Here is a 25398-nt window from a genome sequence, read left to right on the forward strand (position 1 = left end):
CAGGGAGACAGGTTCTGTGTTGGAAAGACCAAGGCTTGGTGGACGACGAAAAACAACACCTGCTCAGGATCGTTTCATCACCGTTTCGGCGAGAAGAAACCCTACATCTATGTGTAGAATGCTACGGAATACTCTTAAAACTGCAGATGAGGTCCAAGTTTCCATCGAAACTATCAGACGACGTTTGAGAGAGGTGAATCTAGGTTCTAGACGTCCATTAAGAGGAGTTCCATTAACACGTGACCATAAGCGTCAAAGACTAGAATGGACAAGGCAACATATGAATTGGAACGATCAATGGCGTAGTGTCCTTTTCACTGATGAATCCAGATATGGGCGATTTTCAGATTCTCGAAGAATAAGGGTATGGACAATCCCACGCATGCCCCGTAATCGTCGCTATGTCCAAGAAGTCCATCCATTCCGAGGGGGTAGTGTTATGGTATGGGCCGGGATATGTTTCAACTTTCAACGGACGCACATACATATCTACACATTTGTCCTGCGAATATGACCGCCTTACACTATAGGGAGCATGTCATTGACAATGTTGTGCCAAATTTTCACGCTGCTATTGGTGAAATTTTTCAATTTCTAGATGATAACGCTAGACCGCACCGTGCAGCCATAGTTGAGAATGCGCGCGAGGAGCTTGGTATTCCACATTTACCAATACCTTCGCACTCACCAGATTTGAATTGCATAGAACATGCATGGGATATGCTCCAAAGAAGATTAGATAATCAGCAATCTACCCCAGAATCCTTAAATGATCTGAGAGAGCTTCTGCCCCGTTTATGGAACCAAATTCCTCAAGAAATGTTCAACAACCTCGTGTGTAGTATGCAAAGAAGATGTCAAGCTGTTATTTATGCCCGTGGAGGCCATATACATATAGTATTGATAGTCTTAAAATGCTTGAATTCTCTGGGAATAAAATTTCGTTATTTTACTAGATTTTTCTAAACCACCCTGTATACGCTGCAGACCTACGGGCTAAAATTAATTTGCAACTTGAAATCATATTAATATGAATTTTCATCACAAAAATCTTATTTTAACTATATTTTTTTGCAATTTAAGTCAATATCCCTAACTCATGTGGAGCAGTTTATTTTAGCAGTAGAATATTGAGGTCAAAAGAAATACTTTTGTCCCACCATTTTTGATAAAAAGATAAAGCCATTTTAAGTTTTCATAATGAGCTGTGCCACCCCTGGAAAAACGAAATCTCCTTCAGAATAACAAGCTAAATCTGTGACAACAGACATTTGTGGATCTTTTAAACAGAGGTGTATTCAGCCAGAGTACCCCATTTTCCAAATTTCACAGATACTTTTCAATTTTTGAACATCAAATTACTCGAAAACGGAGCATTATACGAGAAAAAATTAAGAATAGGTACTTTTATTTAACAAAACATTCCAATATTCGTTAGATAGCGTTCAACTTAGTTTCAAGAGTTGGGTCCTTTGAATTTTTGATATATTATGTATCGTAATCATCATAATGTGAAATCCGGAAAACGTGGGTGATATCTTGAGTTCGAAAAAGATTCATCAATAAAATGAAGAACTATATTTCGAAATTCATTCAATTCGATAAAACGGTTTGTGAGAATTTTTTTATGGTTTCTCAACAGCCTGTATCTTTTAAACCGAGAGGTAAGGAAATAAAGTATTTCTACTGTTAAAATATTTGTAAGAGTCAAAGACTTACTCTGCATATCAGTTACTTTTGTCAGGCGCTCCATTTATAGGTTGTAGTCTTCAAATGCTAGTAGAAAAAATAGTGTTCTTAGCTTAGGTAAGCAGATATGCTTCCACACTCAACTGGGCGTTATTCAGTTAGGTGATCTCGTGTGGAAAGTGATATTTTCCACACATGTAAGGAAAAGAACCTGATCCCAAGTATCTGGCAACACTGCTAGTGAATGCAGTCCCTTACAAAAGCTATGAATTCCCATCTCGTTTCCATCGATGGACATATTTGACGGAAAGAGACGATCGTAGGTGTAAATGTCTAGCGCTGAAAGGAGATACATTCAGAGTCGTTATCTTTTTCCAGCGGCCGCTTGGGCGCGCTCGTTGACTCCTATATTTACGTGCCTCAAATACCGAACGCTCCGGATGATTATATACAATTCTTTCAGTAAATAGGAGTAAACACCGAGACAAAGGGGATATTCAGTCTGTGCCGCGAATTTCATCTCCTAGACGGCGCAAATTCAGTACTCTCCAAGTGGGAGGAAGATGCTGATTTCTTCATCATAACTTGGAGTAGGCAACGACGTCTTTATGCATTGTGCTTCTAGGAACTTTGCTGTCAATATTGAAGGATGGTTCAATTGCTATTAACCATTATTGGTCCATTGGTCTTCGTATCTTTGTGTATCAGACTAAACAACTCGAGGTTAACGCCTACATATGCCTTGAACCAAGTTCGCAGTTCTCTTTAAACTGTTGGTAATCAATAGTGTGGACAAAATAGAGAGAGAAGAAACTTGTTCGGGCTTTATGGTGCGACAAAGTATAGATTTTTACCCAAGCTGAATTAACTGTCCGTCAAAAGTTAGGGATACATAAACTTATACGATTATAAAAACGTCTTACGGTTCATCGTGAAGTGAGTTTTCATCGAAGTCAATCAGTTTTTGTCCATATGTGGAAATAAGCCACATTTTCTCTCTCTACGCAATTACATACATAATTGGTGAGTACTTCTAGAGAAAACCAAAGTATTCAACATCTAGCATGACCTTCAAGATTACTTGTCCCATATTCAATGGAGCATGCTTGGGACCAAATAGCCCTGGATGCTGCAGACCACAGAGATCTTTTGTACTTTTGTCACAACTTCAGGAATAAATCGAGAAGGATTTTCTCATTTACTTGGTGAAAAACACGCAGAGAAGTAAGTGTAAAACCTATAAAAGGAGGTTCACAGAATGAACAAGCTATCTATTCTGAAAGTCGAGCTGTTACTAAAGCCCTGAACTCTCCTTCCATCAATTATAAAGATCTCAATCCTTGAAAATAGATTTTAACGAAAATATGCTACATCTCTCTACTGGATTCCTCAAGGACACTGACAACTCAGGAAACACCTAATCAGAATAAGTCTATCAGAAACATACTAGTGCAAATTCATGGTGGAGGAATAAGACACTCCTGGATTCGGAATGATATTGGAGTTGACCGAATTCTAGAATCTAGAAGGTTTAGCTGTGACAACTATGATGAAAGTCACAATAGACCTTAAGATCGCAGTGAAATGGAATCCTTCCAAACCATCGACAAAAACACTCCATAGTTCATAGAAAAGAACATGCAAGTCAAAGACCAACCCATATAAAACAAGATTTTCAACTTTATGCACAAAAACTACCTACCTAAGATTGAATGTATTTCACTTCTCTTTGACCGATACACATAATCTGTATATCCAACCCATTAGGTTATCGGAGTAATAAGTGCATATTTATTTGATTCGGTTCGAAATCGAACTCAAGTATATATTGCGTCACATAGTAGAAATAACTGCTTGTTATTCATCATTTTACTTTAGTCCATCCTTGACAAAAGACGATGTATAGCTACGAAGAAGACATATTGCTACTTTACTACCTATGTCGACGTAATGAAAAAAATACATACAGTGCCCATCCATAACATTTTAAACAATGACAAGAAATAAGTCTGAAGAACTTGGGAATTGTGAGTCCAATATCCAGATATTCACAGAGGAAATGTATATGTGCGTGAATATGTTGGTATAGAATAGTATAGATAGATAGATGGTAGGATAGGTAATGATAAAGCAGAGGTAAGTTAATTTTGTTTTATTAGGTATCAATATTGGCTGAATATAAAAATATACTTATGGTAAAAAAAACTATGTGGTGCAAATACTTGCTCGTACTTGCAGATTACAAGTTTTTGTCAGTAGGTCCATGAGAACTTGACATAGCCTGTTAACTATGCTCATAACTCAGTTGTTTTAGGCTATACTGAGGGGATGCAACAGAAGAAGAAGGTGAAGCACCTGGAGAACTTGCATTAGATGTAGATCCTGACCATGTTAATGGATCCTTACTACCCTGCGTATGTGAGAAACCAATTTGTTCCTGGTGTGTTAACATGTCCTCCAACAAAATCATAGTTCTGATTTTAAACTGACGTAAATTTTTATCTGACAGTTTGCTAACATCGGGCAATAAACTTAGGAGAAACATTTGTTTATCATCTAATCTCGTTTTGCTCTCCCTTTTGTCTCTGAGATATTCTCTTATAGCAGTATCGGCATCGTCTTTCTCTTTTTTAACTTTTTTCCTTTCTACCTTTTTATCCAGAGTTGTTGAAGTTTCCAATTTACGCTTGGCTTGTGTTTGCGATGTTTCATCGTTATGCTGTTCTGTATTAGTCGTGGAATCATTGGTAGTGTGCTCACAGTCATCTTCATCGAACTGTAGTGTTGACTCGTTACTAATTTCAGTTGTCACAGGGTTGCTTGTGTTTTGTGATTGCTGTATTGGTCTTACGTATGGCAGAACAAACTGCATAGCATCATGGAGATAATAAAGTTTCTTGGTTTTTGATGTTGATCCTAAGGGAAGTGGTTTTAAGCTTCGAACAAATCCGTTTCGAATATTTTTCCATTTTTCCTTGCAGTCTGCCACTGCAAAAATAAACGACGGAATTATGAGGGAAACTAATCGTATTCAGTTTGTTTCAGGTATTTGACAACTGGTTGTTTCGCTCGCCTTATATTTTCAAAGAGGCGAAAGAAACATAGGAATGAGTATAGCATAGGAACTACGAAAGTCATGTAGAATTCAAAAGAAACGTATATATCAGTACAGAACGAAAGGAAAGTTAAAGGGTAATATATGGTAAATTGGTAGCCATATCCTCATTCAAAAGTATCCTAATTCAGGATTGATATCTACACCGAATGAAATAATATGAAAAACCGAGAAAAAGATCAAAATAAATAAGAATAGGAACAAAATCCGACTTTAATCTCTTTGTTCTACACAATTTGAATACTGATCAGTGGCGGTTCCTGGAGTGATTTGGGGTCCAAACGCGATACATAATCCAAATGAGCAACTTTTCTAGTAACAGATCTCGAAATTTCATCCAGCTAGATGCAACCGTTCGTCCCTGACGAATTTTTAACTGACCTCGTTTTTTTCGGGATTTTTCGAAGGACAACTCTTGACACGAGTAGGTATCTCCCAAAAAAATCATCGTAAATCTTAATGTGATACATATTCTAAAAGAGCTACGTCGCTTGAAAAATACAACCATTGTGAACAAAATATAAATAAATCAACTTTTATCTGATAAACTGTTTATTACCTGTCCATTCCATACTTCGTGCAATTTCTGCCCAAGCTTTTTCTGTGACATCCTTCCTGGAATATTCTTGCAAGGTATTATTGTACAGACACGGGCGATTCTCGATTAATTGCACAAATTTCACGGACATTTTACGTAGAAGTAGGTTAAGGTACTACTACCTCAAGGTACACTTGCAGCTAAGCGACTGAGATCTAGAATCTGCAGCTTGTCTGCATTGACGAATCAGCATCTCTGACGCATCGTTTGCATGGAGTTCTCCCCAAAAACACAAGGTAGCAGCACGATAGTGTATACGTTCCGTACATCGCTTCTGGTACGCTTCCAGATCTTGAACGATTAGCTCCGAGTGCAGAGTGCATTGGGAAAGTTTTTTAGTGGGTAGGTATTTATTAATATGATTGTGCTCAGTTCACTCCTTGAGAAATCTATAATTATTTGATATTGAAACTTTAGATAGGGAAACAAATTTATTTGTTCGAAATAATCAAATGAACACATAAAAAACAGTTTTTGATGTGAAATAATCGGTTCCATCATCATTTTCAATTTCCAGCATCTACTAGAAATTAAGTAATGCATAAAGCACCTTAGTTGTTTATAATTACTTGAACGCAATTAAACAAAAATTATGCATTTCTTACATTGAACTCCCTATGGACGCTATGATTCGTCGTTTTTGTAGGCAGATTCAATTACTTAATTTTTTTAATTGGTCTATTTGGCCTATTTGTCAAATTACACAATTTATGTGTCACTTAATAGATTACTCTTTCAATTGAATGCGCGCCAGAACGTTTGAGAAAAAACCCGTAACTAAGGAAACATTTTTTCTCAAAGGTTTGGGACCGCATTCTCTGTTGATTCTCTTGTTTTCAATCGAAAAAGTCGTCTATTCAGTGATACTTCATTGAGAAAAGAAATAGTCTAATTTGACAAATAGCCCAATTATTCCTGCAACCAAAAATTGATGTAATTTACCTACAAAAACAACAAATCATAGCAGTCCTTAAGAATTTAATGAAATATATAAATAACTCTTGTTCAATGGACGAGTTCAGGAACTTTTTCCAACCTTGTGAATAATAGAAAAAACTCTTTCAATGTGAATGTAGTTTTTGAAATTATATTTGTGCCTATCGGTTGCTTTCATCATTTAACAATCCTTGGAATGTCCCCAGCTCTCAAATCCAAATCCAACTGATATAAAAGAAAATTTATATTGAATTTTCAAGATGAGTTTTGACATTATTCAGGCTTTCGGAATTGCATACAAGACATTAAGCATGTTGAAAAATCCACATTTGCTTACCAAACTTTCGTGTTTACCAGAAAATAAAATTTTTAATTTTTCCATTAGTCTAATTTTCCATTCATAGAGAAACTGGCATGCGAAACTGAAGAAATATCATGAGAGTTATTATTATTATTATTTGAACCGGGGTCGTTGTGGCTCTATTAGCCTTTCGGGAACTACTCATTCATAGGAACCCAAGGAGGTCGTCATTGGTGTTGATAAAACTGACTACATCCTTAGGTGCCTTAGCCGTTACCTCGTGAGTATCCAGGACCAGTTTCCCTATATGAGTGATTTTTAGGTCCGCCAGCTCTGGACACTTGCATACCATGTGTTCAGCTGTTTCTGCTTCTGATCCACAGAGCCTACGAATCTCACCTGCTGACTTTCCCATACGGCACAAATGATATTTGTACCGACAGTGCCTTGTCAGCAGTCCCACCATCACCCGAAGCTCAGCTCGTGACAGCTTCAGCAGTTTTCTGATGTAGGTCGGTGAAATCATTACTAATGTCTTTGTCTGAGTCCAGGAGTATTTCCCCAGAGAGTTAATCTGTTGTGCTACTCCCATTGATGGACCGCTGCCTTGTATTGGTATTTTACTAGCCCAGAAAGGCTCAGGTCGAGCAGGTATTAACCTTGATGCTCTTTTTGCAAGTTCATCGGCTTTCTCGTTTCCTTCAACACTACAGTGCCCTGGTACCCAAAGTAGAGTCACTTTGTTGTCTCTGGCCAGTTGCTTTATGGTATTACGGCACTCCTATGTCAGCAGAAGTTTCTGGCAGTTTGATATTATGAGAGTTGAATTAACAAGCAACTTTTGGCTTCTGAAGTAATACCGCTGGTTTCTTTGCCCATAGAACTGAATTTTCCGCTTGATACCCCAGTCAGTCCTTGTGTCGACAGCTTCTTTTAGGGTATATACGCTTATCGGATCTTCTCCACCTATTCTTAATAACTCAAATATGGTTTTTGTGAGTATTACCAAAACTTAGGTGGTGTCATTTTCCCAGTCCCTGCTCATTACCTCAGAAACTACATAATTGCAGAATTTCCTTCTCAGGCCAGCGAGACGTGGAAAACCTTTAATACCTGCGTTCAAATCCAAGCCATCCAAATGAAAATTCAAGTTCCGAGGGCTGAAATTGCGCGCCAAACCTGCGAATCCTCCCCTCACGAGGGCGAAGTCAGTAGCGCCTCTGTGAATATTCAATAGCGACTTCGGAAAATGATGATCGCTCGCAGCAGTCCTCGGGCGCAAACAGACGAATCGGTTCGCATTCCACAGCCCGCTGTAATCTTTCCTACGCGAGCCGGGTACTTACCATCTTGCCCGAGTTTCATTTGTCACCAGGGACGAGCCACCGATCGCAGGCTCCCACTCCCTCGCCCTCAGCCTCAGCATTTCATCTTTGTTCCGGAGATCCGGCAACAGCGCACGCCTGAAGAGTTTTACACAACAATGTTCCGGTTTCAGGAACTGGAGTTCACGGAGGGACGGGTTAGGGATCATGCGAATAAACGCAGGGGTGGCACTCGGATTTAATTAGCGTTCAACAGATCCATCATCTCTGTATTACGTGATGGAGCCGCCGGTGTTTTCCTGCTCATTTTACTGCAGAATTAACGGCGGGCGATCTTGATCAACGTTGATCTGGAACCTGGAGCTTTTTTCTTGATTCGTTTCCACAACGACTTCGAATATGATCCAACAGAAAAATTTGGGATGATTAATTTTGCATCAGTTCAATTTTTCAGGTTCAAGTGTCACTCCGAACGTAGCTACATATGTTCATTGTAGATTTCCTTACTAAGTAGGAAGACGAGGTTGGCTCCCATGTGCAAAACAGTCTAACAGATTGAAGGTTGAACCTGAGTGACATCCTCCTATCGTCCAAGGAATCTTCTTATAGGTAAGGAAGCAGATAAATTAATGCAGATCGCAAGCTAGAGGCCATATAAAGAAAATCAAAAGAAAGTATTGGTGTATTGAATGAAAAATCAAGCTCCATTGCCAAAAAATCAAGATATGTGCCTTCAGGAGAGAAAGCTGAGACCAGGAATGAATCTGGAGGTTGTTGTAGAAGAAATCTAGTGGAAAGATGAAGCGTAATTCTCAGATATCACCCTAGACGAAGGACTGACCTGGAAAAGCCATATCAAGCATTCCATCTTCGAAACAGACATGCGATCAATACGACGCCTTATACCTACTGATAGGTAGAAGAAGGTAGAATACCCCAAGCCATAGATAGACCTCGAGATATAACAAGAGAATCAACAACAACAGAATCGCTCAGAAGTGCGATATATTCACCTTGGTTTCTCAGGAATAGACAGATTTAACAAGTGAAGTGGAAAATCTTTAACAAATCAGTTCAGATTTTGGGATGAAGAAGAGCTTAGAACTCTGCAGATTAGAGGGATATGACCCTCAGAACAACTGCTTAAAAAGGAGACCAATTCAGGAGAGATTTGACTAATTTGACTCTGAACAGGATGAACAGGAAAATACCAGCACAGCAGTACAAGGAAAAACATACCAAACAAGACACCAATAGTTTATTACTCGAACTGAAAGAAGCAGGCTGGGTTAAGTGGCTCAATGAACTGCTATATATCAAACTTTTGTTTGTATGCAGACTGCTTTCGGAAGTGACCACTGTATAGAGTGTAGACCTGTTAGCTACGTGGGTCATCTTTATGAATATCTTATAGGTTAATCTGGAGTTGGGTGAAATTATCAAAATATGAATGACTCAGTTCCCACTATGAAAAATAAGCCCAAAGACAGCCCAAGTGATTACTTTCATACTCGACGAGCTAGAATTAAACTCGGTGATAAAAGGGCATAATAACAGGAGCTTATTTTGGGAAATTCCCAAAAGCAACAACCTGCTTAACTTGGAAAAGGTTCACAATGAAACCTTCCGCTTCTGTCAAGAAGCCACTAACAGTTCAACACCTGCTTTGATATCGTGGGGCTGTCCATCGGAAAGGATTACAGAACCTTGGTTCGAGATTCTTGGAAGCAGAACAACTGGTGAATATAGCATCCACTAAGGTAGTAAAGTATATGAAGACTTCTCTACCTGACTGATAAACAGTGTGATCCTGAGAGATTTAAAGATATATCTCAGATGGCACCAATATTCTGATGCTCAACAGAGGTTGTTGGTGAAGACTGTTAAAGAGCTGAGTTCTGCAGAAGCAGAACTTCATCCCAGCAATGTATAAAATTTCCGATGTATTTGGCTGAAGGCCTCCCCAGATGAGAAGCTACAAAGGCAATTCATGATGGCAATCGCCTGGCTTCAATTTAGGCCAGAATGGTTCGATTAGAAGGCAGATCGGCCTCCAAACAGTCATAGAAGTTTGAACTTTCTGGTTAAGGAAAGCAGTCTCAAAAGGAAGGAAATGGTTGTCGAATACTTTCAATGGTTCCTGTTCTTTTTTTTACTAGTTTTTTCTCTCTTATTCTTGTATTACTTCAATTTTGCACATTATGAATGAGAATGCTGATAGTGTTGATCAACCTAAAGTTCAACTCAAACCTCTTTTTCGTCGATTCAACGCTCTTTGGTTCTTTTTCATTATAACCTCTTTTCATACACGTTTCTGTGCTAAAATCAATATGCCTCATGTTGGTCATCATCCAATGAAATATTTCATATCCTAATTTTCCAATCATGTCTTTATTGACGAAAATTAAGTCAAGTCTCGATTGCTCATTCTGATATCAACTGGTGAATTTCTCCTGCATGAGGAAACCTTACAGAATACTGAAAAGTTTCCCGAATAATTCAGTGACAGTCAGAAAGAACAAAAAATTGAGTTATACGTTGGGCAGCTCGGCTATGCCTCTTCTGGTCTTCACTGTATCGATCCTAATATCACTTAGTCGGTTTTCCTAGTTCTTTCTTTTTGTTTGCACCTACCAAGCAGCTTCTCCGCACGCAAACTGACGAACGAAGGAAACGAATATCGCACATTGCATGAAATGGATTCGGGCCATCAAATGGGGTCGAAGGAAGGGGTAATATACCGCACCCCCAAAGGACATACGAGGGTCTCGGAAAGGTAATAGAAAGTGAATTGAGAACTGACGTCTACTTGGAATATTTTTCTTCTGGTTTCAAGGTTCTAGTTTAGCCAACATATTAATAATACTTGCAAAATTAAGATCAGCGAAAGAATCCTGCTAAAATTAGTTGACGAGTAGGCTACAAAATTTCTTGATATGACTATCCTGGAGTCGTGTAGTTCTAGTTCTCCTGTATTTGCTACTTATCTGCAGAACTGCATGGTGCAAGCCTGTCTCATAACAAGAATGTCTTTTTTAATTTAGGTTGAAATAATTATTCTACATAAAAATTAAGGGCATTTTCACGAAATGGGTAAACCAAACGATGCTTAAACCCATTGTATCGTAGCTCGCAGGTGATGTTTGTTATTCTCGGAATGAATTATAGCCAAGTGGACACCGTTTCAGGATTCCCATGACTCCTCGTTGGTTTTCACGATATACATCAACAATTCTGCATCTTCTACCTGAACGTAATCCACATATTTGCAGTAATCCAAGCTATTTTTGTAGGTATAAACTGACCAGCTCGCCTGCTCACCCACTCTTTCATCTAAAACTGGCCTTGAATGTACTCACGTGTACCAGCCGAGATGTCAAACCTTGTACGGTTGTCGCAAATCACTTTTTATGTGATCTTCGACTCCTAAAGATGACCATATGTGTGTCTCCACTTATGAAAGTGAAACGATCATTTAAAGCGTGATGTGATTTTGGAATGAGTTCTTTTTTTTTCAACTTCGTCTCTACCGAGGTCTACGCGGAGAGTTTGTTTTTGGTCCGAGTTGTACTTTGCCAGATTTCTGGGAATTGAGCGGTTAGCAATACCATCCGTGTTGCTTGTTCCTTTTACGTCAATCACAGCCAGTTGACTTCACAATGTCATTCACGATTAACCAATCATCGTCTGCTCTTTCAGAAAATGATAGAGACATGAATATGTTCGTTTTAATTGCTAGTTATCCATGGAGGATCAAAATGGATTCATATCCATTTATAAAAAAGGACATATTTTTCATTTAGAGTATCAAAACAAATTAAATCTGTGATATACAGGAAATTACAATTAGGTAATTAGCTTTCATTTTGATTTATGGGAAAAACTCTTTTTATTGCGAAAAATAAATGTATTGTTAATTAATCAAATAAAGACAGGTTTTCCATTAGTTATATGAAATAACATCAGCCAGATCCCATATTTGCCCTTCATTTAATGAACATTCTCTTTGATTCGAGAAGGAAGCATCAGCATAACGTCCAGTGGCACCCTTGCCTTTAGGCCACTGGCAATTGCAATCCAGAAAGCCCTTCAAAGTGAACTCGAAAATGAAAAGTAGAAAACTAAAAAATTATTTTCTCGTAAACAGTGTCAGATATTGAAGGGTTTGGTATGAAAATATAGGTTTTTGAACACGCTGAATCTATTTGGAACAATTCCGAAAGCCTATTTCCCTTTCTTTAGATATCCATCGTTGAAATGGCATTTTTCAGAAATTGCAATTTTCAATCTGCGATATCTCCTGTTATATTCCTCCGATGCCATTAAGATCTGTGTTTCTATAATAAGCATTGCCGAGACTCTCACCCTAGCAAAAAACTGGATATCGAAAATCTCGATTTTTTGGGTCAAAAATGAGCGAGGTGTTAAACCCCCTAAAATGACCTATTCCCTTCTGTGTCCTACTACAGTCCTAGAATATGGAGTGCATAGAAGTTGTTTTGCAGATTCGAGAAAACTAAAAACAGTTGATGGTTCGATAGGGAAATGGCCACGTCTTTTACGTCGCCCCAAAGAAAAACTCCTAGCAAGGAGGGCATGAGAGTGAGTCCATATCTTCTAGTTGAGACCAATTCATCAAGATCCGAGAGAGCAATAACTGGAAGAGCCACTCTAGCTTCATTTTGAAGCCTAATAATACCTCCCGCCAAAAAACTGCACCAACCAATTACACATTGTAAATACAAAGTCTTTCTATATTTATGTTTGTATTATCCGAATCCAAAATGCGAAAATTTTGCTCATTAACGAAACATCTATGATGAGAATATGCGTCATAGCTCATTATTATTTTCCAGTGAAATTTAGGTTCATTTTCATGCTCTCAACACTCAATAGGCAAACATACGACGATGTTGTTAACGACAAGTTTGAGTTATTGTGTTGAACTTTGACACCGAAGTCTTCTTGATATTGAGTCGTTTGCGAGAAGCCTCGCTCTGAAGAACGTCATGGAAAAGGGAAAACTGAGATTTTCTACACACAGTGAGATACCCCAGAAATATTCGCTGATATTATTTTCTACATCACTAAGTCTTCTCAGCAGCTGAAATTTCGCACCAATTTCGTAATAGCTATCCCAGAAATTGCTTAACAACGTTTAGGAAAACTCTAGGAATTGTTTCACCAAGATTTTCACCATTTTTTATGTAAATATTGTTAATTTACACTTAGGTTCAACGCATCACAACATGCGTGTTGTTTCGTTATCGTACACTTCTTATCTCTTGTTACTCCTCACTACTGAACACTTAACTACTACAATGAAAATAGGACAGGAATACGAGTATGGCATTCAAAATTATTCTTTTTTGAAACATTTATTATAAATATAACTATAATAACTACACAACAGAATGGTCATTATTATTAATTTGAGTATTCATATCGATCAACGCTGCACTTATAGATTCATGGATTTCCTTTTGGACCAACATTCTCCGTTGAATCGGTAGAGGTCGAATTTCTTCTGCTATATATTTACCAAAGTAACTACAAGCATCGTTTTTATTGATCCTGTCCACCCTAGACGTGTCGATGCTGACAACGGATTCTGCTACAGGCAAAGGAGATTCCTGTACTACAGGTTCAGTTTTTACAATCTCTCCTGATGAGTCTGCGGATGGTTCTTGCATTTGACGGACAAATTGACTGTGTGCATCCATTCCGATATTGAAATCTGAACGGCGTCTCTCATGAGTCTGTAAGAAAATGATAATAATGCTGTAACGAAAATGTATATTTCATTCATTTCCAAAAACATTATTTGGTGTTTGTAGATGACTCTAATTGAAATACCAAGTGGGTACTAATTGGAGTTAGAAAATTGACTCCAGGTGAAGTACTGTAGTGTGATCCAAATAAAAGAAACCTATTTGACCATCTTCTGAAATGAAGAAATCTACCAAAGCATTCAAGTTTCCCTTTTACTGGAATCGCTTATAATTTAAACTAGAACGAAAATAATCAAAAAGAAAAACTCACTTCGGCGCTACATGACAAACTACGGTCTACAGATGATAGCGCCATCAAACGGAACTTCCGAAACTGGCTCGCTGTCATGGAGGCTACATCTGGCAAAAGACTGAGCAAAAACATTTTTCTAGTGCTGTATATCTTTTCTTCAACCTCATTGTTCGGAATATAATTATATTCAGAAGCATTGTTCTTACTGAGGACATCACTTAAGGCGTCTGTTGTCATTAAGGATGATGTCGGAATATATTGGATAGAACTGTATGATTCAGTAGTAGCAACTGGAGGCTGTGGATCCACTTCACATGTTCCATCTTCATCCAATGTTTCGGATTTTATCTCGATTACATCATTATTCGATTCTGTTTCAATATTCTCTAGAGCTTCGACGTTTGAGGTTTTGTTAGAACCAGAACGCGAAGTCTTAACGAAGGGAATCAAGAATTGGAGCAATCCTTTCAAATAGTAAGGTCTTCTCTTTTGGTCTCCTGCGCGACCACGTCTCAGATTCCTAGAGAAAACTGTTCTGATATTTCTCCATTTATCCTTACATTTGGGAACTGAGAAGAAAATTGTTATTAAAACAATAATGTAATTCAATTAAAATTCATCAGAGAAAAATCAACAAAACCTTCATAATTCATATTTAAAACTCTAAATATAAATTAGTTGAATAAATATTGTGGATCAAACTAAATTTTAATCAATTTATGGAGCGCAACCATTTTGTACGGTAAGTTAGTGATGCCGATGATAGTAATAAGGCCTAGTAATGGATGATTTGGAATGACTCGGAAACTATGAACTTCAATCACCAAATTTTATTGTTAATCAAACTTAAACATCAAATACTCTCAAATGAAAACAAAAAATTACAACTTCTGTTGTAAAAGAAGACAAAGTTGAACCTTTTCAAAAACCTTGCCAGTAGGCCGTATTATACTACAGTGGGATAATTAGACTTTTACATGCTCATGATAGCACATTCCGCATTTGATACCACCCTGATACCACTGTGACGTCTAACGCGTCATGGCTACAGTGACTGTAACAAGACAGTGGCGACAATGGGGAATACTCCTCAATTTGGGTTATCACAGCATATGCAAGTTTAAACTGAATAATTACGAGTTTCATTCATGAATTTTTCAAATGCACCGCGGAAACTATTCGAAATCATTCTTCAAATATGAGGTTTTAAAATTTAAATCGCTTCGTTTCTAGTTTACGATTCAGCAGCAGCGCCTACTAGAAAATAAACAAGAACAATGTCTTGTTTATAAAATAACAGCTGTTGATAAGGCGCGTACTCACTGGCGAGCCTCAACAGCAACCGGCCATAAAAATCTCATAAAATTTAACGACCTTCATCGTTCGTCGCAGACTTGATAGACAGCCATCTTTGGCTATCTCATCAAGATTTGTTGTCCTTCATTAACAACGCATATTTCAGTCGATGTTGCCAACTTGTGCAACAGAAACGAAACGCTTTAAACTTTAAAAACCCATTTTCATTCTTCATTTGTAAGTACTTGAAATAATTTTTTTGGGAAACGGTTGAAATGGTTTATTTCAAAATGTGACGTTTCAAAGATATTTAATAAAAAATGTATAATTTTCGTCAAAAGGAGTATTCCCTATTGGAAATTCTGCAAGAATATGGCGGCTTAGAAGCACATATTACAATGCTTTGATCTGTGATTCCGAATGAGGATTGGGTCACGTCACATCACTTGATCAGATCCGCCATATTCTTTCAAAATCGATGAAAAACGAGACCACAATTATTGTCGCCACACTCTCGTTAGAGTCACTGTAATCATAGTTACGTGACTATATACCCCCATAGTGGCGACAACGGATCATAAAACCGTCAAAAGTCCGCCATTTTTTGTCAAGGACGTTGACAAATAATCATAGAAATAATAATATAGGTTAGAAAATCTATGCAAATAACAGTCATTTTGACGTTCGACAAAATATGGCGGATCAACCAATAGAAAATGAGACAGCCTGTGTCGCCACTGGCGGGTATATAGTCACTGTAATCATGGCCGCTTTGAGGCGCCATCTATGAATGATTGGCCTGCGACCATTATAAATTGAATTTCCGTTACTTGGGCCTTATTACCGGCACATACCTTATAATATGAAGACGTTTACCGATCAGCTTTGCCCTATGAAGACTGAGTTATCAAAAATGACATACTTTCACTCACCAGTCGTACCAACTTCCTTCGCTACAACAACCCACGCCGCGTCCAAAGCCGCCTTGCTCGAATAATTCGGCAAATTGTAATTGTAGAGGCATGGATGCTTTTTCACTGCTTTCGCTAGTTTAATACAGAAAAGCTGGTCGTAATCTGACATGATTGGCTCGAAAACAATGACAGAAGCATAGAGAATGGAACACCGCCACGTTTCACATTAGAATACAAGCAACTGATATCCGATAGAGTCGTCGATCGTTCACGAGTTGACGTCTCAGCGCAGTCGTTGGTTCTCTACGGAACGTTTCATCGACATGGTTGCCAGTTACAAATAACGTTTCTCTCCGACTAGAGTCGTCGATCTTTTCAGAAGGGTTCCGAACTCGGCGCTGTTCCATATAGTCTCGCTATATTTCGGTCGGACAGATTATTTCAATTGTTGAAGGGGACATCTCTGGGAATAAATGCCATAACCATTTTATTCTTTCACACTCAAACTTATGTGATTTCAATTGTTACAGTATTTTCGTATGAAATAAGAAGGAGTATCTGGATTACTTAATTTTGAAAATGTACTTAATATTCATTCATGGAAACCGTATAGTATCGCCAGATAGTTTTAGGCCAAATCAGGTACTTCTGTTCAAACTGAAGCCAAATTGAGAATTCATTTCAGAACTGTTCGGGATTGGCAACAGAAAGTTTAAATATTACTCGATGGGCTAAAGCCTTGAGTATTCAGTTGAATATTCAAAGGCTAAAGTTACTGTCTCTGAAAGTCGAAGAATTCATTCTCTTTTATTTTCAATATCTTTATTCTCTCATGTTCTATATTTGGTAAGTATTGTATGAATTTTTTCAAGCCAATTAGCATCGTTTCATGCTAAAAATTGTTTAAATATAGGGTGTGAACTAGCAATTCTATGAAATGAGCGTGGTTTGAGAATTCAATCATTGTTGAATGAAACGATGCAGAGCACCAAGTATTACCATAATTATGCCCAGTACCTCCTATTCAGTTTTTAACCATTCTTTCTGATTCTATCATTAAGAGGTGTTACAACATAGAAAGCTTTATTTGGACATTTCAAGACTGAACAGATCATGGGGCATTATTACTAAAATATTATGCAGAACCGTACGAGATGGAAATGCGATCAAAATTCATCAGAGAACTACTTTTTTTGCTACTATGGATACCCTATTCCTCCCAAATATATAACATAAATGAAAACATCTTCTTTTCAACAGATTTAATCGATAATAAAGCAACATAATACATCTGAATAAATCCTAATCAGGGGTTGCAAAACATAATCGACATTTTCAACTAGTTAAATATATACAGTGAAACTATGTGAAGAACCTAGGAGTTAGATGGACCACCAGATGTATTTCGTACTGCGGTCGATGCTGGAGCGTTCGAACTTGTCAAATTACGGAAAACTGCAGTAGTAATACAATTCTGAATTTCTTGCTGAACAACCAGCCTTGTTGTTATTGGAAGGGTACGAAGTTCAGCAGCTATGTATTTGCCGAAGTAGATGCTAGCGTCTTCTTGAGCATCCCTAGTTGTGTCGCAACCTGCTGCAGTTTCTAGATCATGCATAGGCTGGTCCTCTTCCATAATAGGTTCAGATTTGGCCGAGGCTGCACACGCTTCCAATTCTGATATTTCATCTAGATTGCCTTCGTCAATTTCAATTTTTACCTCTGCCTCTGGTTCGTTTTGTCCAGTTTGAAAAGCCTGTAATGAAGGTTAGGAAGGTTTTTGTAATTTCACAAAATAGAATGACTATCGACAATACTAACAATATGGTGCCTATATTGTGTGGAATAATTTGAAGATTTACAGTCTGAAGACATGATGGTATATATGACTTTTTTTCAAATGATTATCCATGGATACATTATATTTCTAGCAAAATAGCTGCACTAACACGCGATTAAGGGGATGAGTAACTTTCAAAATTTTCATAGATAGGTACAATACCTTTTTCCGCAGCGATCCAAAAGCACCTGTTTTGCTACAATTTTTGACCCTTGACAGATCAGAGAAGGCGCATTTCCGATTGAGTTGCTCCATTTCCGTTACGATTCTAAATATACTAGCTTTCGTTCTTATTGCTAGATCTGGACGGAATTTTTTCAGAGTTATCGCAAGTGTCTTGAAAAACATGTCGATTTCATTATCTTCACGTTGTAGGGTTTCGGCGTTTCCAGGGAATCCCTCATAATTATCATTGACCATCATAAAATCACTGTAAGTGGTGGATTTTACTGTCTTTGGTTGCGTTTCAGTATCAGCATTTACTTCGTTGAAACCTAAGGAACTTTCGTCTGGTTCTAAATCACTTTCTGCATTTGAAGCTTCTACATCCAAGAAACCCAAAAGGTCCCAGTAGAAAGCTCTCTTCTTTTTGGCAGCATGTTCTGGTAATTCTCTCTCCTCCCTTCTATTCCTCTTGTAATGGTCTCTTATACTTTTCCAGCGTTTCTGGCAGTCCATTCCTGCAACAGACCGTAGAAGAAATGGCTCATTTCCATCAACTTTCGACGTTTCGAAAAGAAGCATGATTTTTTCAGGGAAGATACTTGATACACAGTCATCCAGAGTCTCTTTGGATGGGTGTGCTTCATACAAGATCTGTCTGTACCTATCAAACTGATTTCTCTTTTATTTTTATCATTCTCGTTTTTTGTAACGAGTTTGAAGTGTAAGGGACACAAATGAGTTTGTACGTTATGAAAAAATGATTGTTTCATCTGAAAATTATGTTTAAATTCTCAGACGTAGAATGTTATATCGTAAAATTGAAATGGCGAATGAAATTTTTTTTTTTAAATTCTTCCTGACCGATAGATAGATCCAGATTAAGAGAAAAACATTAAGCTGTGATCTTCACCTGTCCTATTGAGAATTCTTCCGATTTTCTCCCACTCCATATCTCTTTTCGTATTGTTCCTATATTGGGGATCTCGCCAGTCGTAAAGAACTGTACTATCGCCGACCAGACGGATCAACTCTGCGTCTTCCTGTTTGGAAAAACGCATTCCCGATCTTCTGTTTTCGCTCATATTGATATCACAGAGTCACGCACGGCCCAACTTTCGAAACACGTCTAGACGCGATGATTCCTAGCCAGCGTGAAACGTTTTGCGCTCTACGGGAAATCAGATACGTTGGAGTAAGCCGGAAACCAATAACGAATGGACTTGCCGTCACGTGACTTTCATATTCAAGGCTTCGTGAGGTCGCAGACGGCCGGGGGTATATAGACGGCAGTGGCGTCGCTGGTTAAATGTATATTTTATGCATGTTTATATGGATGAAAAGTTTTTCATGAAGGAAAAAATAAGGAAATTCATCGAGTTGGTCACATTTATGGTTTGTGTGTATCCCTGTTTATTGAAAATTTTTTCACCTTAAATAATTTCCAACAATCTGACAGTTTTAATGATGCAAAGCTGATATTGGCTCGAAATTTAATACAATATGAATGAGGCTGAGCAGTATTTTGATGTCTAGTAACTTCAGGTTAGTGATGACCAAAGTTATGGCATTTAGTCGAGTCTGGGAATCTTGGAGGTAATGCTAGATGTGGAATACCCTTGTTTTTCCTCGCAGTGGGGGCATTGCTTTGATATAGCGTCCAATTTGGCCCTCAATTCTTCGGTGTACGGGTACACAAGCTTGTTAGTATAAGCATGAGACTTTGAGTTACCTATCATCCTTTAGTCTAAAGCAGTCTTCCAACTGGGGCAAAAAAAAAATGATAACTGCATTCGCTGTACATGCATCACCTTATTATTTATTTCTTATTGATTTGTTCATCATTCAGATGTGTTAACTAAAGAAAAACCTCCTGTTTTGAAAATACTTATTTATTCTGAAATATAATCTATAAGCTAGCTTAATATAAGCCACATTCTCAAGTAGATAAGTAACTATGTACAATTGAACAATATAATAATCTAGGTGCTAGATGGACCAGCAGATGTATTCGGTACTTGAGCTGTCTCTGTAGCCTTCGACCCTGTCGAATTACGAATGACTGCGGCAGTTATACAACTCTGAATTTCTTGCTGAACTTCCATCCTAGCTTTTATTGGGAGGCTGCGAAGTTCAGCAGCTACGTATTTGCCGAAAAAATTGCAAGCATCTTCTTGAGCTTCCCTAGCTGTATTGTAACCGGCTACGGATTTTAGATCATGCATAGACTGGTCTTCATCTATAATAGGTTCGGATTTGACTGCTGCTTCGAGGGAGTCGGTACATGCTACGAATTCTGGTACTTCAAGATGCTCACTCTCTTCGTCAATTTCAATTTTCATCTCTGGTGGGTCTTGTATGATTTGAGAAGCCTGTAATGAAGAATAGATCATTCAACTATCTCTTAATTAATCACAATGGAATAATTACATATAGGCACAAATGGCAAATCACGACATGGTGCTTAAATTATTTGAGGATTGAGCTTCATTCGACAAACATTGACTTTACTTTTACTTTTTACTCTTCTTACTTGTTTGAAATGTAATCAAAAGATTATGCCTCCATAATAATTTATTGCTTGATCAAGGAGGGGAGTTATTTTCAAAATACAACACCTTTTTACTCGGCGATCCTGCAGGATAATTTCTATTACAATTTTCCAGTCCCGATGGGACAAAGAAGGCTGATTTCAGATTGGGAAGTTCCATTTCGGTTACTATTCTAAATATGTTTGCTTTCTTATAGCTACATCAGGATGGAAATTTTTCAGCGTTATCGAAAGTGTTCCAAGAAACGATTTCAGTATCATCAAGTAGTGTCCTTCCGATGTTTTCAAGGAATTTTCCGAAATTATTTTTGACCTTCATAAAAGCATTGTCAACAGTTTCTTTAGCTGTTTTTGACAATATAACAGAGGTAGTTTCTACGTTGTTGAAGCTTTCATCTTGTTCCAAATCGGCAGTGGCTTTTTTTTTGGCAGCAAGTTCTGGCGATTCTCTAGCTTCCCTTCTACTCCTATTAAAACGGTTCCGCATAATTTTCCAGCGTTTCCGGCAGTCCGTTTCTGCAACAGACCACCAAAGATAATATTGCGTGATTTAGTCCCTTCAACGATGTCCAATGAGAAACTTTTGTAGAGCAAAATGCTTGACATCAACTCTGCATCTTCGTACTTGGAAAAACGTATTCCGGATCTTCTGTTGTCTCATTTTAATGTCACGGGAATATTCACGCACAACTAATCTGACCCTGGAAACACGTCCAAACGCAGTGCTATTTCGCCAGCGCGAAACGTATTGCGCTCTACGGGAAACCAAACAGAAACGCTGGGGTAAAGCGGAAACCCAATAACGAATGGGCTTGCTATCACGTGACGTTCATATTCAGGGCTTCTTGAGGTCACAGACGCTGAGAGTATCAGAGGCGTCGCTTATATTATGTATATGGGGAATTCTATCTAATTCCTTGATGTAGATATCATCAATCTTCCATAATAATTTTTCTCAGGAATAGCCTTTTACTTCTTTCGAGTAGCGTGTTGAAAAAAATAGGCAAACCCAAAACAGTTGATCACGTCTAACAATTTATATGTGCACTTGATTTTTGATATATTCTTAACTCTCCCAATTCAATGGTTATTATGCATAGCTGCAATGGCTTAAAAGCCAAGTGCCTGACCACAAAGTCACTATAGGCAATCAGAGACAAAATTATTTTAATTGGAATATTTCATCGAGTTTTAGGGTTCTGCTTATTTAATGCAAAAATGCTTGGCAAAGAGCCGTATTACACAGAATTTAGTTTATGTTTGTGGCTATTTCTTCGAAATCTTTCGTAGATTCCTAGATCTGATTTAGGTGAATATTCGGGTCGAAGGGCTAGCAGTTCTGCGATTATTTCTAATCTTTTTGTCTCATAACCTGCTCAATCGTCATCAAGAGTTTATCTATGGTGTTAAGGAATCTGAAGACGTCTTAAAAAGCTTTGCTTGGTTAACTGTGCTCTTCTTAGACTTTCCAGTTGTGGATACTTGCCCAATGGATGTTCAGATAAATGGTATCTGTTTCAACGACGTCCCAAAGTGACACGACAGTCGTGGCATCTACAGAAACTTCTTGTTGCAAAACCAAAACTCTTGTTTGTGCGAGTCCGGTAGGGTTCCTGCTAAGGGTTGTTAACTGCTCGATAGCTATCCTGTCGTATTCATTTCAACTTTTCCATTGCAATATTCAATGACTTAAATATGAGATTAAGCTACAAATATGTACGTAAAATCACTAGAATATATTTTAAAACTCACATTAATGGGGGATTGTTGCTTTGCCTCAATAGAATTCCTCAAAAATGTAGCATGTTCGAACCAGGGCAACTTAGGTTCGTAATTATCTGCATACTTCTTGACGTGCACGTTATTCGACTGCATACTCTTCATTTCTTCAGCGTACGTTTCTTTTATTATTTCTATCAAAGCTTTCAGTTGGTCTAAATCCGCATTTTCTCCCATCAGACCAATAAGCATCAAATCTTTCAAGAACTTCTCGTGCATCTCGTCATTATTTCTCATCATATCATATTCCGCATTGTTTATGTCCCACAGCGATTCGAAAGATTCGAATATTGTGAGGAACATAACGATCTGTCTATTGTCCCACGTAAGGAATAACTTTCTAGCCCTGTGACGTGCTCTGTATTTTCTCGAACGTTGCTGGGATGATTTTGGCGGTTTTTTAGGTGGTTTCGAAGCTCGTTGTCTATCGCGGAATGCTCTCACCCGTTCAGTGCTGCTTTTCTTCGTTTTCTGAGTCTCCATGATTTATTCTCGATTCAAACATCAATTAATATTTATAGGGAGTTTTAGATATCTTTAATAGCAACGAGTGAATATCAACGATAGCTCAAAAGTGCTGCAATACAGCGTCACAAGTTTGGAACTCAGACTGAAACGAAAAGGTGAAACACTTCCACCGCGTATGTTTATCGCGAGATAAGGAGTGGGGGTGATCGATGCATCTCCGTCCTTTCGAGCGAGAGCGATAACGTATTTCAGAACGTAACGTTTCAACCTTCCGTTTTATACAGTGGCGTCAACGAAAATTGCAACTGAACAGCTTTTGGCTGATACATATCAGATTTATAAAGAATCGTAGATTTTATTTGCTGTGGATTTGAAATAAGGGCACACTAGTTGGTTTTAATCAATATAAAACATTTTTTTCATAACGTGAAAATTTTCATAGAGCTCTATCACATTCTTCTAGCTGAAGCGATTAATTCGTCTTTCTGAGATAATCAGATAATCATATATCAGCTCTGTTTGATGAATAGTAATCAGATTTCTGCTATGTTATAGCCCCCTCTTGCGATGATATCTCAAGCCAGAAGTAATTGTAATTGAACGAAGATTACAAGAATCTATAGACAGAATAAGTTACCAGTGTATCTAGAAGATAACGTACTTCAGTAGAGAACACCACCATCGTTTTGGAGGTTGGTGGAGATGAAATCGAAGTTAAATATCTAGGCATCACTCTAGAGACAAAGGACTGACCTGGAAAATCCATAATAAGCAAGCCATCGACAAAAACAAAGCAGCTCTATTCGCCGATAGGCAGAAGAAGCCACATGTCGATAGAAACAAAATTGATGATAACCAAAGTAGTTGCTAGGTCTACACTGGCCTTTGGATCATATGCTTGGGGATAACAGTAAAAAACACTCTATGATATGCAACAGATAAACCTTGGTTTGTAAGGAGCAAACAGATCAATCGAGATTTTAAGTGAGAAACAATAACCAAATTAAAGAAGAGAAAAGTAGGGATGCTATTAGAAACGATGAAGAAACAACCAAATCGAGAACTCAAGGAGAATAATTAACTATGACCTCTTTTCTCTTTTGGTAGTTATTTGAGTGTTAACTAAGTTGTAGATACGGTGGTTAAACCTCTTTTCCATTTCTTCAGCTGGTAAAGAAGGACTTCTGATGAGAAGATGCGCTCTACCAGCAGAAAAATGCCCTCTTCTTGACAGAAGGATGCGAATGAAAATGATATTGTTAGGACATGAACTATAAAGCAGAATTGATAAATCAGCAAATCATTGAACTATAGCAAATTGTCGACTGACATATTTGCTGCCAAAAATGTAGGTCAATATTCATATTTCAAGTTGAAATCAACTTTTTCTCTTTAACTCACCGATAAGGGAATAAAAGATGGCCTCGTTCCCATGAAATCAATCCAAAATCTAGCGTTCTCAAACCAAGCCAATTTTGGCGTATATATATCATCAGATTTAGTAGCCAGCGTCTTGCTAGTTGCTACCTTGATTACCTCCTGACGAAAAGCATCTTTCAAACTTTTAATCTTGGCTCGGAGTAACTTCAAATCCGCAGTTTTGTTCATCAAACCGATATTGATCATATCTTCCAACAGTTTCTTGAAGTTCTCTTCCCTTTTCTTCTTCTTCGTATAATCTTCGTGTCGCATGTTCCAGAGTGATTCGTAAGACTCGAAAATTGTGAGGAACTTGATCGTCTGCTTTGTGTTCCACCTACCCAGTTTATTCGTGTTCATATTGTGTATGCTTTTTCACTCGGCTTCACGACCCTCTATCTCACTAGCGCGCTACTAACAATCGAAATTAACTGCTTGTTTCTCTAGCCAGATAGTTTCCGCAGGACTTGCGCTTTATCGATTGACGTTAAAGGTTCCCATGGACTTCACAATTTCATTCGTCCATGCTTCATTTAAGTATTCGTGAATGAATAAAGGAAATTATAAATAGGTGGATATTCAGACGAAGTCAGTTCGAAATAATGGCATACAAATGAAGGAAAAGCGAATGACGAGATGGAAATTTTTCTCGCAATCAAAAAATGTGAATCAGAATCTCCAAAACGGCACTGTCCGGGGGCATTGCACAGATGCGGCTGCCGGCCTGTGCTGTGTCTCTCCGAGTGCGGCCGATCTGTTTTTTCGTGCAGTCGTTTGTCGGTCGGTATATCGAGACTGATGGCTGATTATAGGCTACCACACATCACCTGCTTTAGACCGCATATTTACATTGATGCTCCTCATCGGGGCTGATTCGTATGGACCTTTTACTTCTTTTTGATTCCTTTTGTGCATAATGTCCTCAGACGCCGTCTGAAATGACCGCTGCAGTTCAGGTTTTCTTTTAACGTCTGAAATGAT

At 38.1% G+C, this 25398-nt stretch overlaps 4 protein-coding genes across 5 annotated transcripts; all 4 read right to left on the reverse strand.

Annotated features, from left to right (window-relative positions):
- Nucleotides 1-3580: 3580 nt before the first annotated feature.
- LOC123315387 lies at nt 3581-5548 on the reverse strand. Its single transcript, XM_044901055.1, has 2 exons — nt 5364-5548; nt 3581-4677 (listed from the first exon to the last, which is right to left on the reverse strand). Exons 1-2 carry the CDS (start codon nt 5491-5493, stop codon nt 3974-3976), a joined length of 834 nt encoding a protein of 277 aa, XP_044756990.1. The 5' UTR covers nt 5494-5548; the 3' UTR covers nt 3581-3973.
- A 7794-nt stretch (nt 5549-13342) lies between these two features.
- On the reverse strand, nt 13343-16447 carry LOC123315378. The gene is made up of 3 exons (XM_044901044.1): nt 16217-16447; nt 14007-14557; nt 13343-13723 (listed from the first exon to the last, which is right to left on the reverse strand). The coding sequence occupies exons 1-3, from the start codon at nt 16365-16367 to the stop codon at nt 13367-13369; spliced, it is 1059 nt and encodes a 352-aa protein (XP_044756979.1). The 5' UTR covers nt 16368-16447; the 3' UTR covers nt 13343-13366.
- A 1032-nt stretch (nt 16448-17479) lies between these two features.
- On the reverse strand, nt 17480-19378 carry LOC123315262. Its single transcript, XM_044900895.1, has 3 exons — nt 19114-19378; nt 18201-18718; nt 17480-17954 (listed from the first exon to the last, which is right to left on the reverse strand). Exons 1-3 carry the CDS (start codon nt 19283-19285, stop codon nt 17574-17576), a joined length of 1071 nt encoding a protein of 356 aa, XP_044756830.1. The 5' UTR covers nt 19286-19378; the 3' UTR covers nt 17480-17573.
- Nucleotides 19379-20110: 732 nt separating this feature from the next.
- On the reverse strand, nt 20111-24824 carry LOC123315282. 2 transcript variants are annotated; one of them, XM_044900923.1, is made up of 2 exons: nt 24400-24824; nt 20111-20572 (listed from the first exon to the last, which is right to left on the reverse strand). In XM_044900923.1, exons 1-2 carry the CDS (start codon nt 24775-24777, stop codon nt 20183-20185), a joined length of 768 nt encoding a protein of 255 aa, XP_044756858.1. In that variant the 5' UTR covers nt 24778-24824; the 3' UTR covers nt 20111-20182. The 2 variants fall into 2 exon arrangements, with proteins under 2 accessions (XP_044756858.1, XP_044756857.1); XM_044900922.1 differs by lacking the exon at nt 24400-24824 and adding an exon at nt 22504-23098.
- Between the last annotated feature and the right edge of the window lie 574 nt (nt 24825-25398).

This window comes from Coccinella septempunctata, chromosome 6, assembly GCF_907165205.1.
Source record: "Coccinella septempunctata chromosome 6, icCocSept1.1, whole genome shotgun sequence".
Lineage (NCBI taxonomy): Eukaryota > Metazoa > Arthropoda > Insecta > Coleoptera > Coccinellidae > Coccinella > Coccinella septempunctata.

What these genes read in the sequence shown, in the direction of transcription:
- LOC123315378 (XM_044901044.1), bottom strand. Translation starts at nt 16,367, where the DNA reads ATGTCAGATTACGACCAGCTTTTCTGTATTAAACTAGCGAAAGCAGTG. An exon ending in GAAGGAAGTTGGTACGACTG is followed by an intron (nt 14,558 to 16,216) that starts GTGAGTGAAAGT and finishes TTTTCTTCTCAG; the next exon opens with TTCCCAAATGTAAGGATAAA. An exon ending in GTTTGTCATGTAGCGCCGAA is followed by an intron (nt 13,724 to 14,006) that starts GTGAGTTTTTCT and finishes ATTTTCTTACAG; the next exon opens with ACTCATGAGAGACGCCGTTC.
- LOC123315387 (XM_044901055.1), bottom strand. Translation starts at nt 5,493, where the DNA reads ATGTCCGTGAAATTTGTGCAATTAATCGAGAATCGCCCGTGTCTGTAC. An exon ending in ACGAAGTATGGAATGGACAG is followed by an intron (nt 4,678 to 5,363) that starts GTAATAAACAGT and finishes TTATTTTTGCAG; the next exon opens with TGGCAGACTGCAAGGAAAAA.
- LOC123315282 (XM_044900922.1), bottom strand. Translation starts at nt 23,013, where the DNA reads ATGGAGACTCAGAAAACGAAGAAAAGCAGCACTGAACGGGTGAGAGCA. An exon ending in AGCAACAATCCCCCATTAAT is followed by an intron (nt 20,573 to 22,503) that starts GTGAGTTTTAAA and finishes TCTTCATTACAG; the next exon opens with GCTTCTCAAATCATACAAGA.
- LOC123315262 (XM_044900895.1), bottom strand. Translation starts at nt 19,285, where the DNA reads ATGAGCGAAAACAGAAGATCGGGAATGCGTTTTTCCAAACAGGAAGAC. An exon ending in AAGAATTCTCAATAGGACAG is followed by an intron (nt 18,719 to 19,113) that starts GTGAAGATCACA and finishes GGTCTGTTGCAG; the next exon opens with GAATGGACTGCCAGAAACGC. An exon ending in TTGGATCGCTGCGGAAAAAG is followed by an intron (nt 17,955 to 18,200) that starts GTATTGTACCTA and finishes CCTTCATTACAG; the next exon opens with GCTTTTCAAACTGGACAAAA.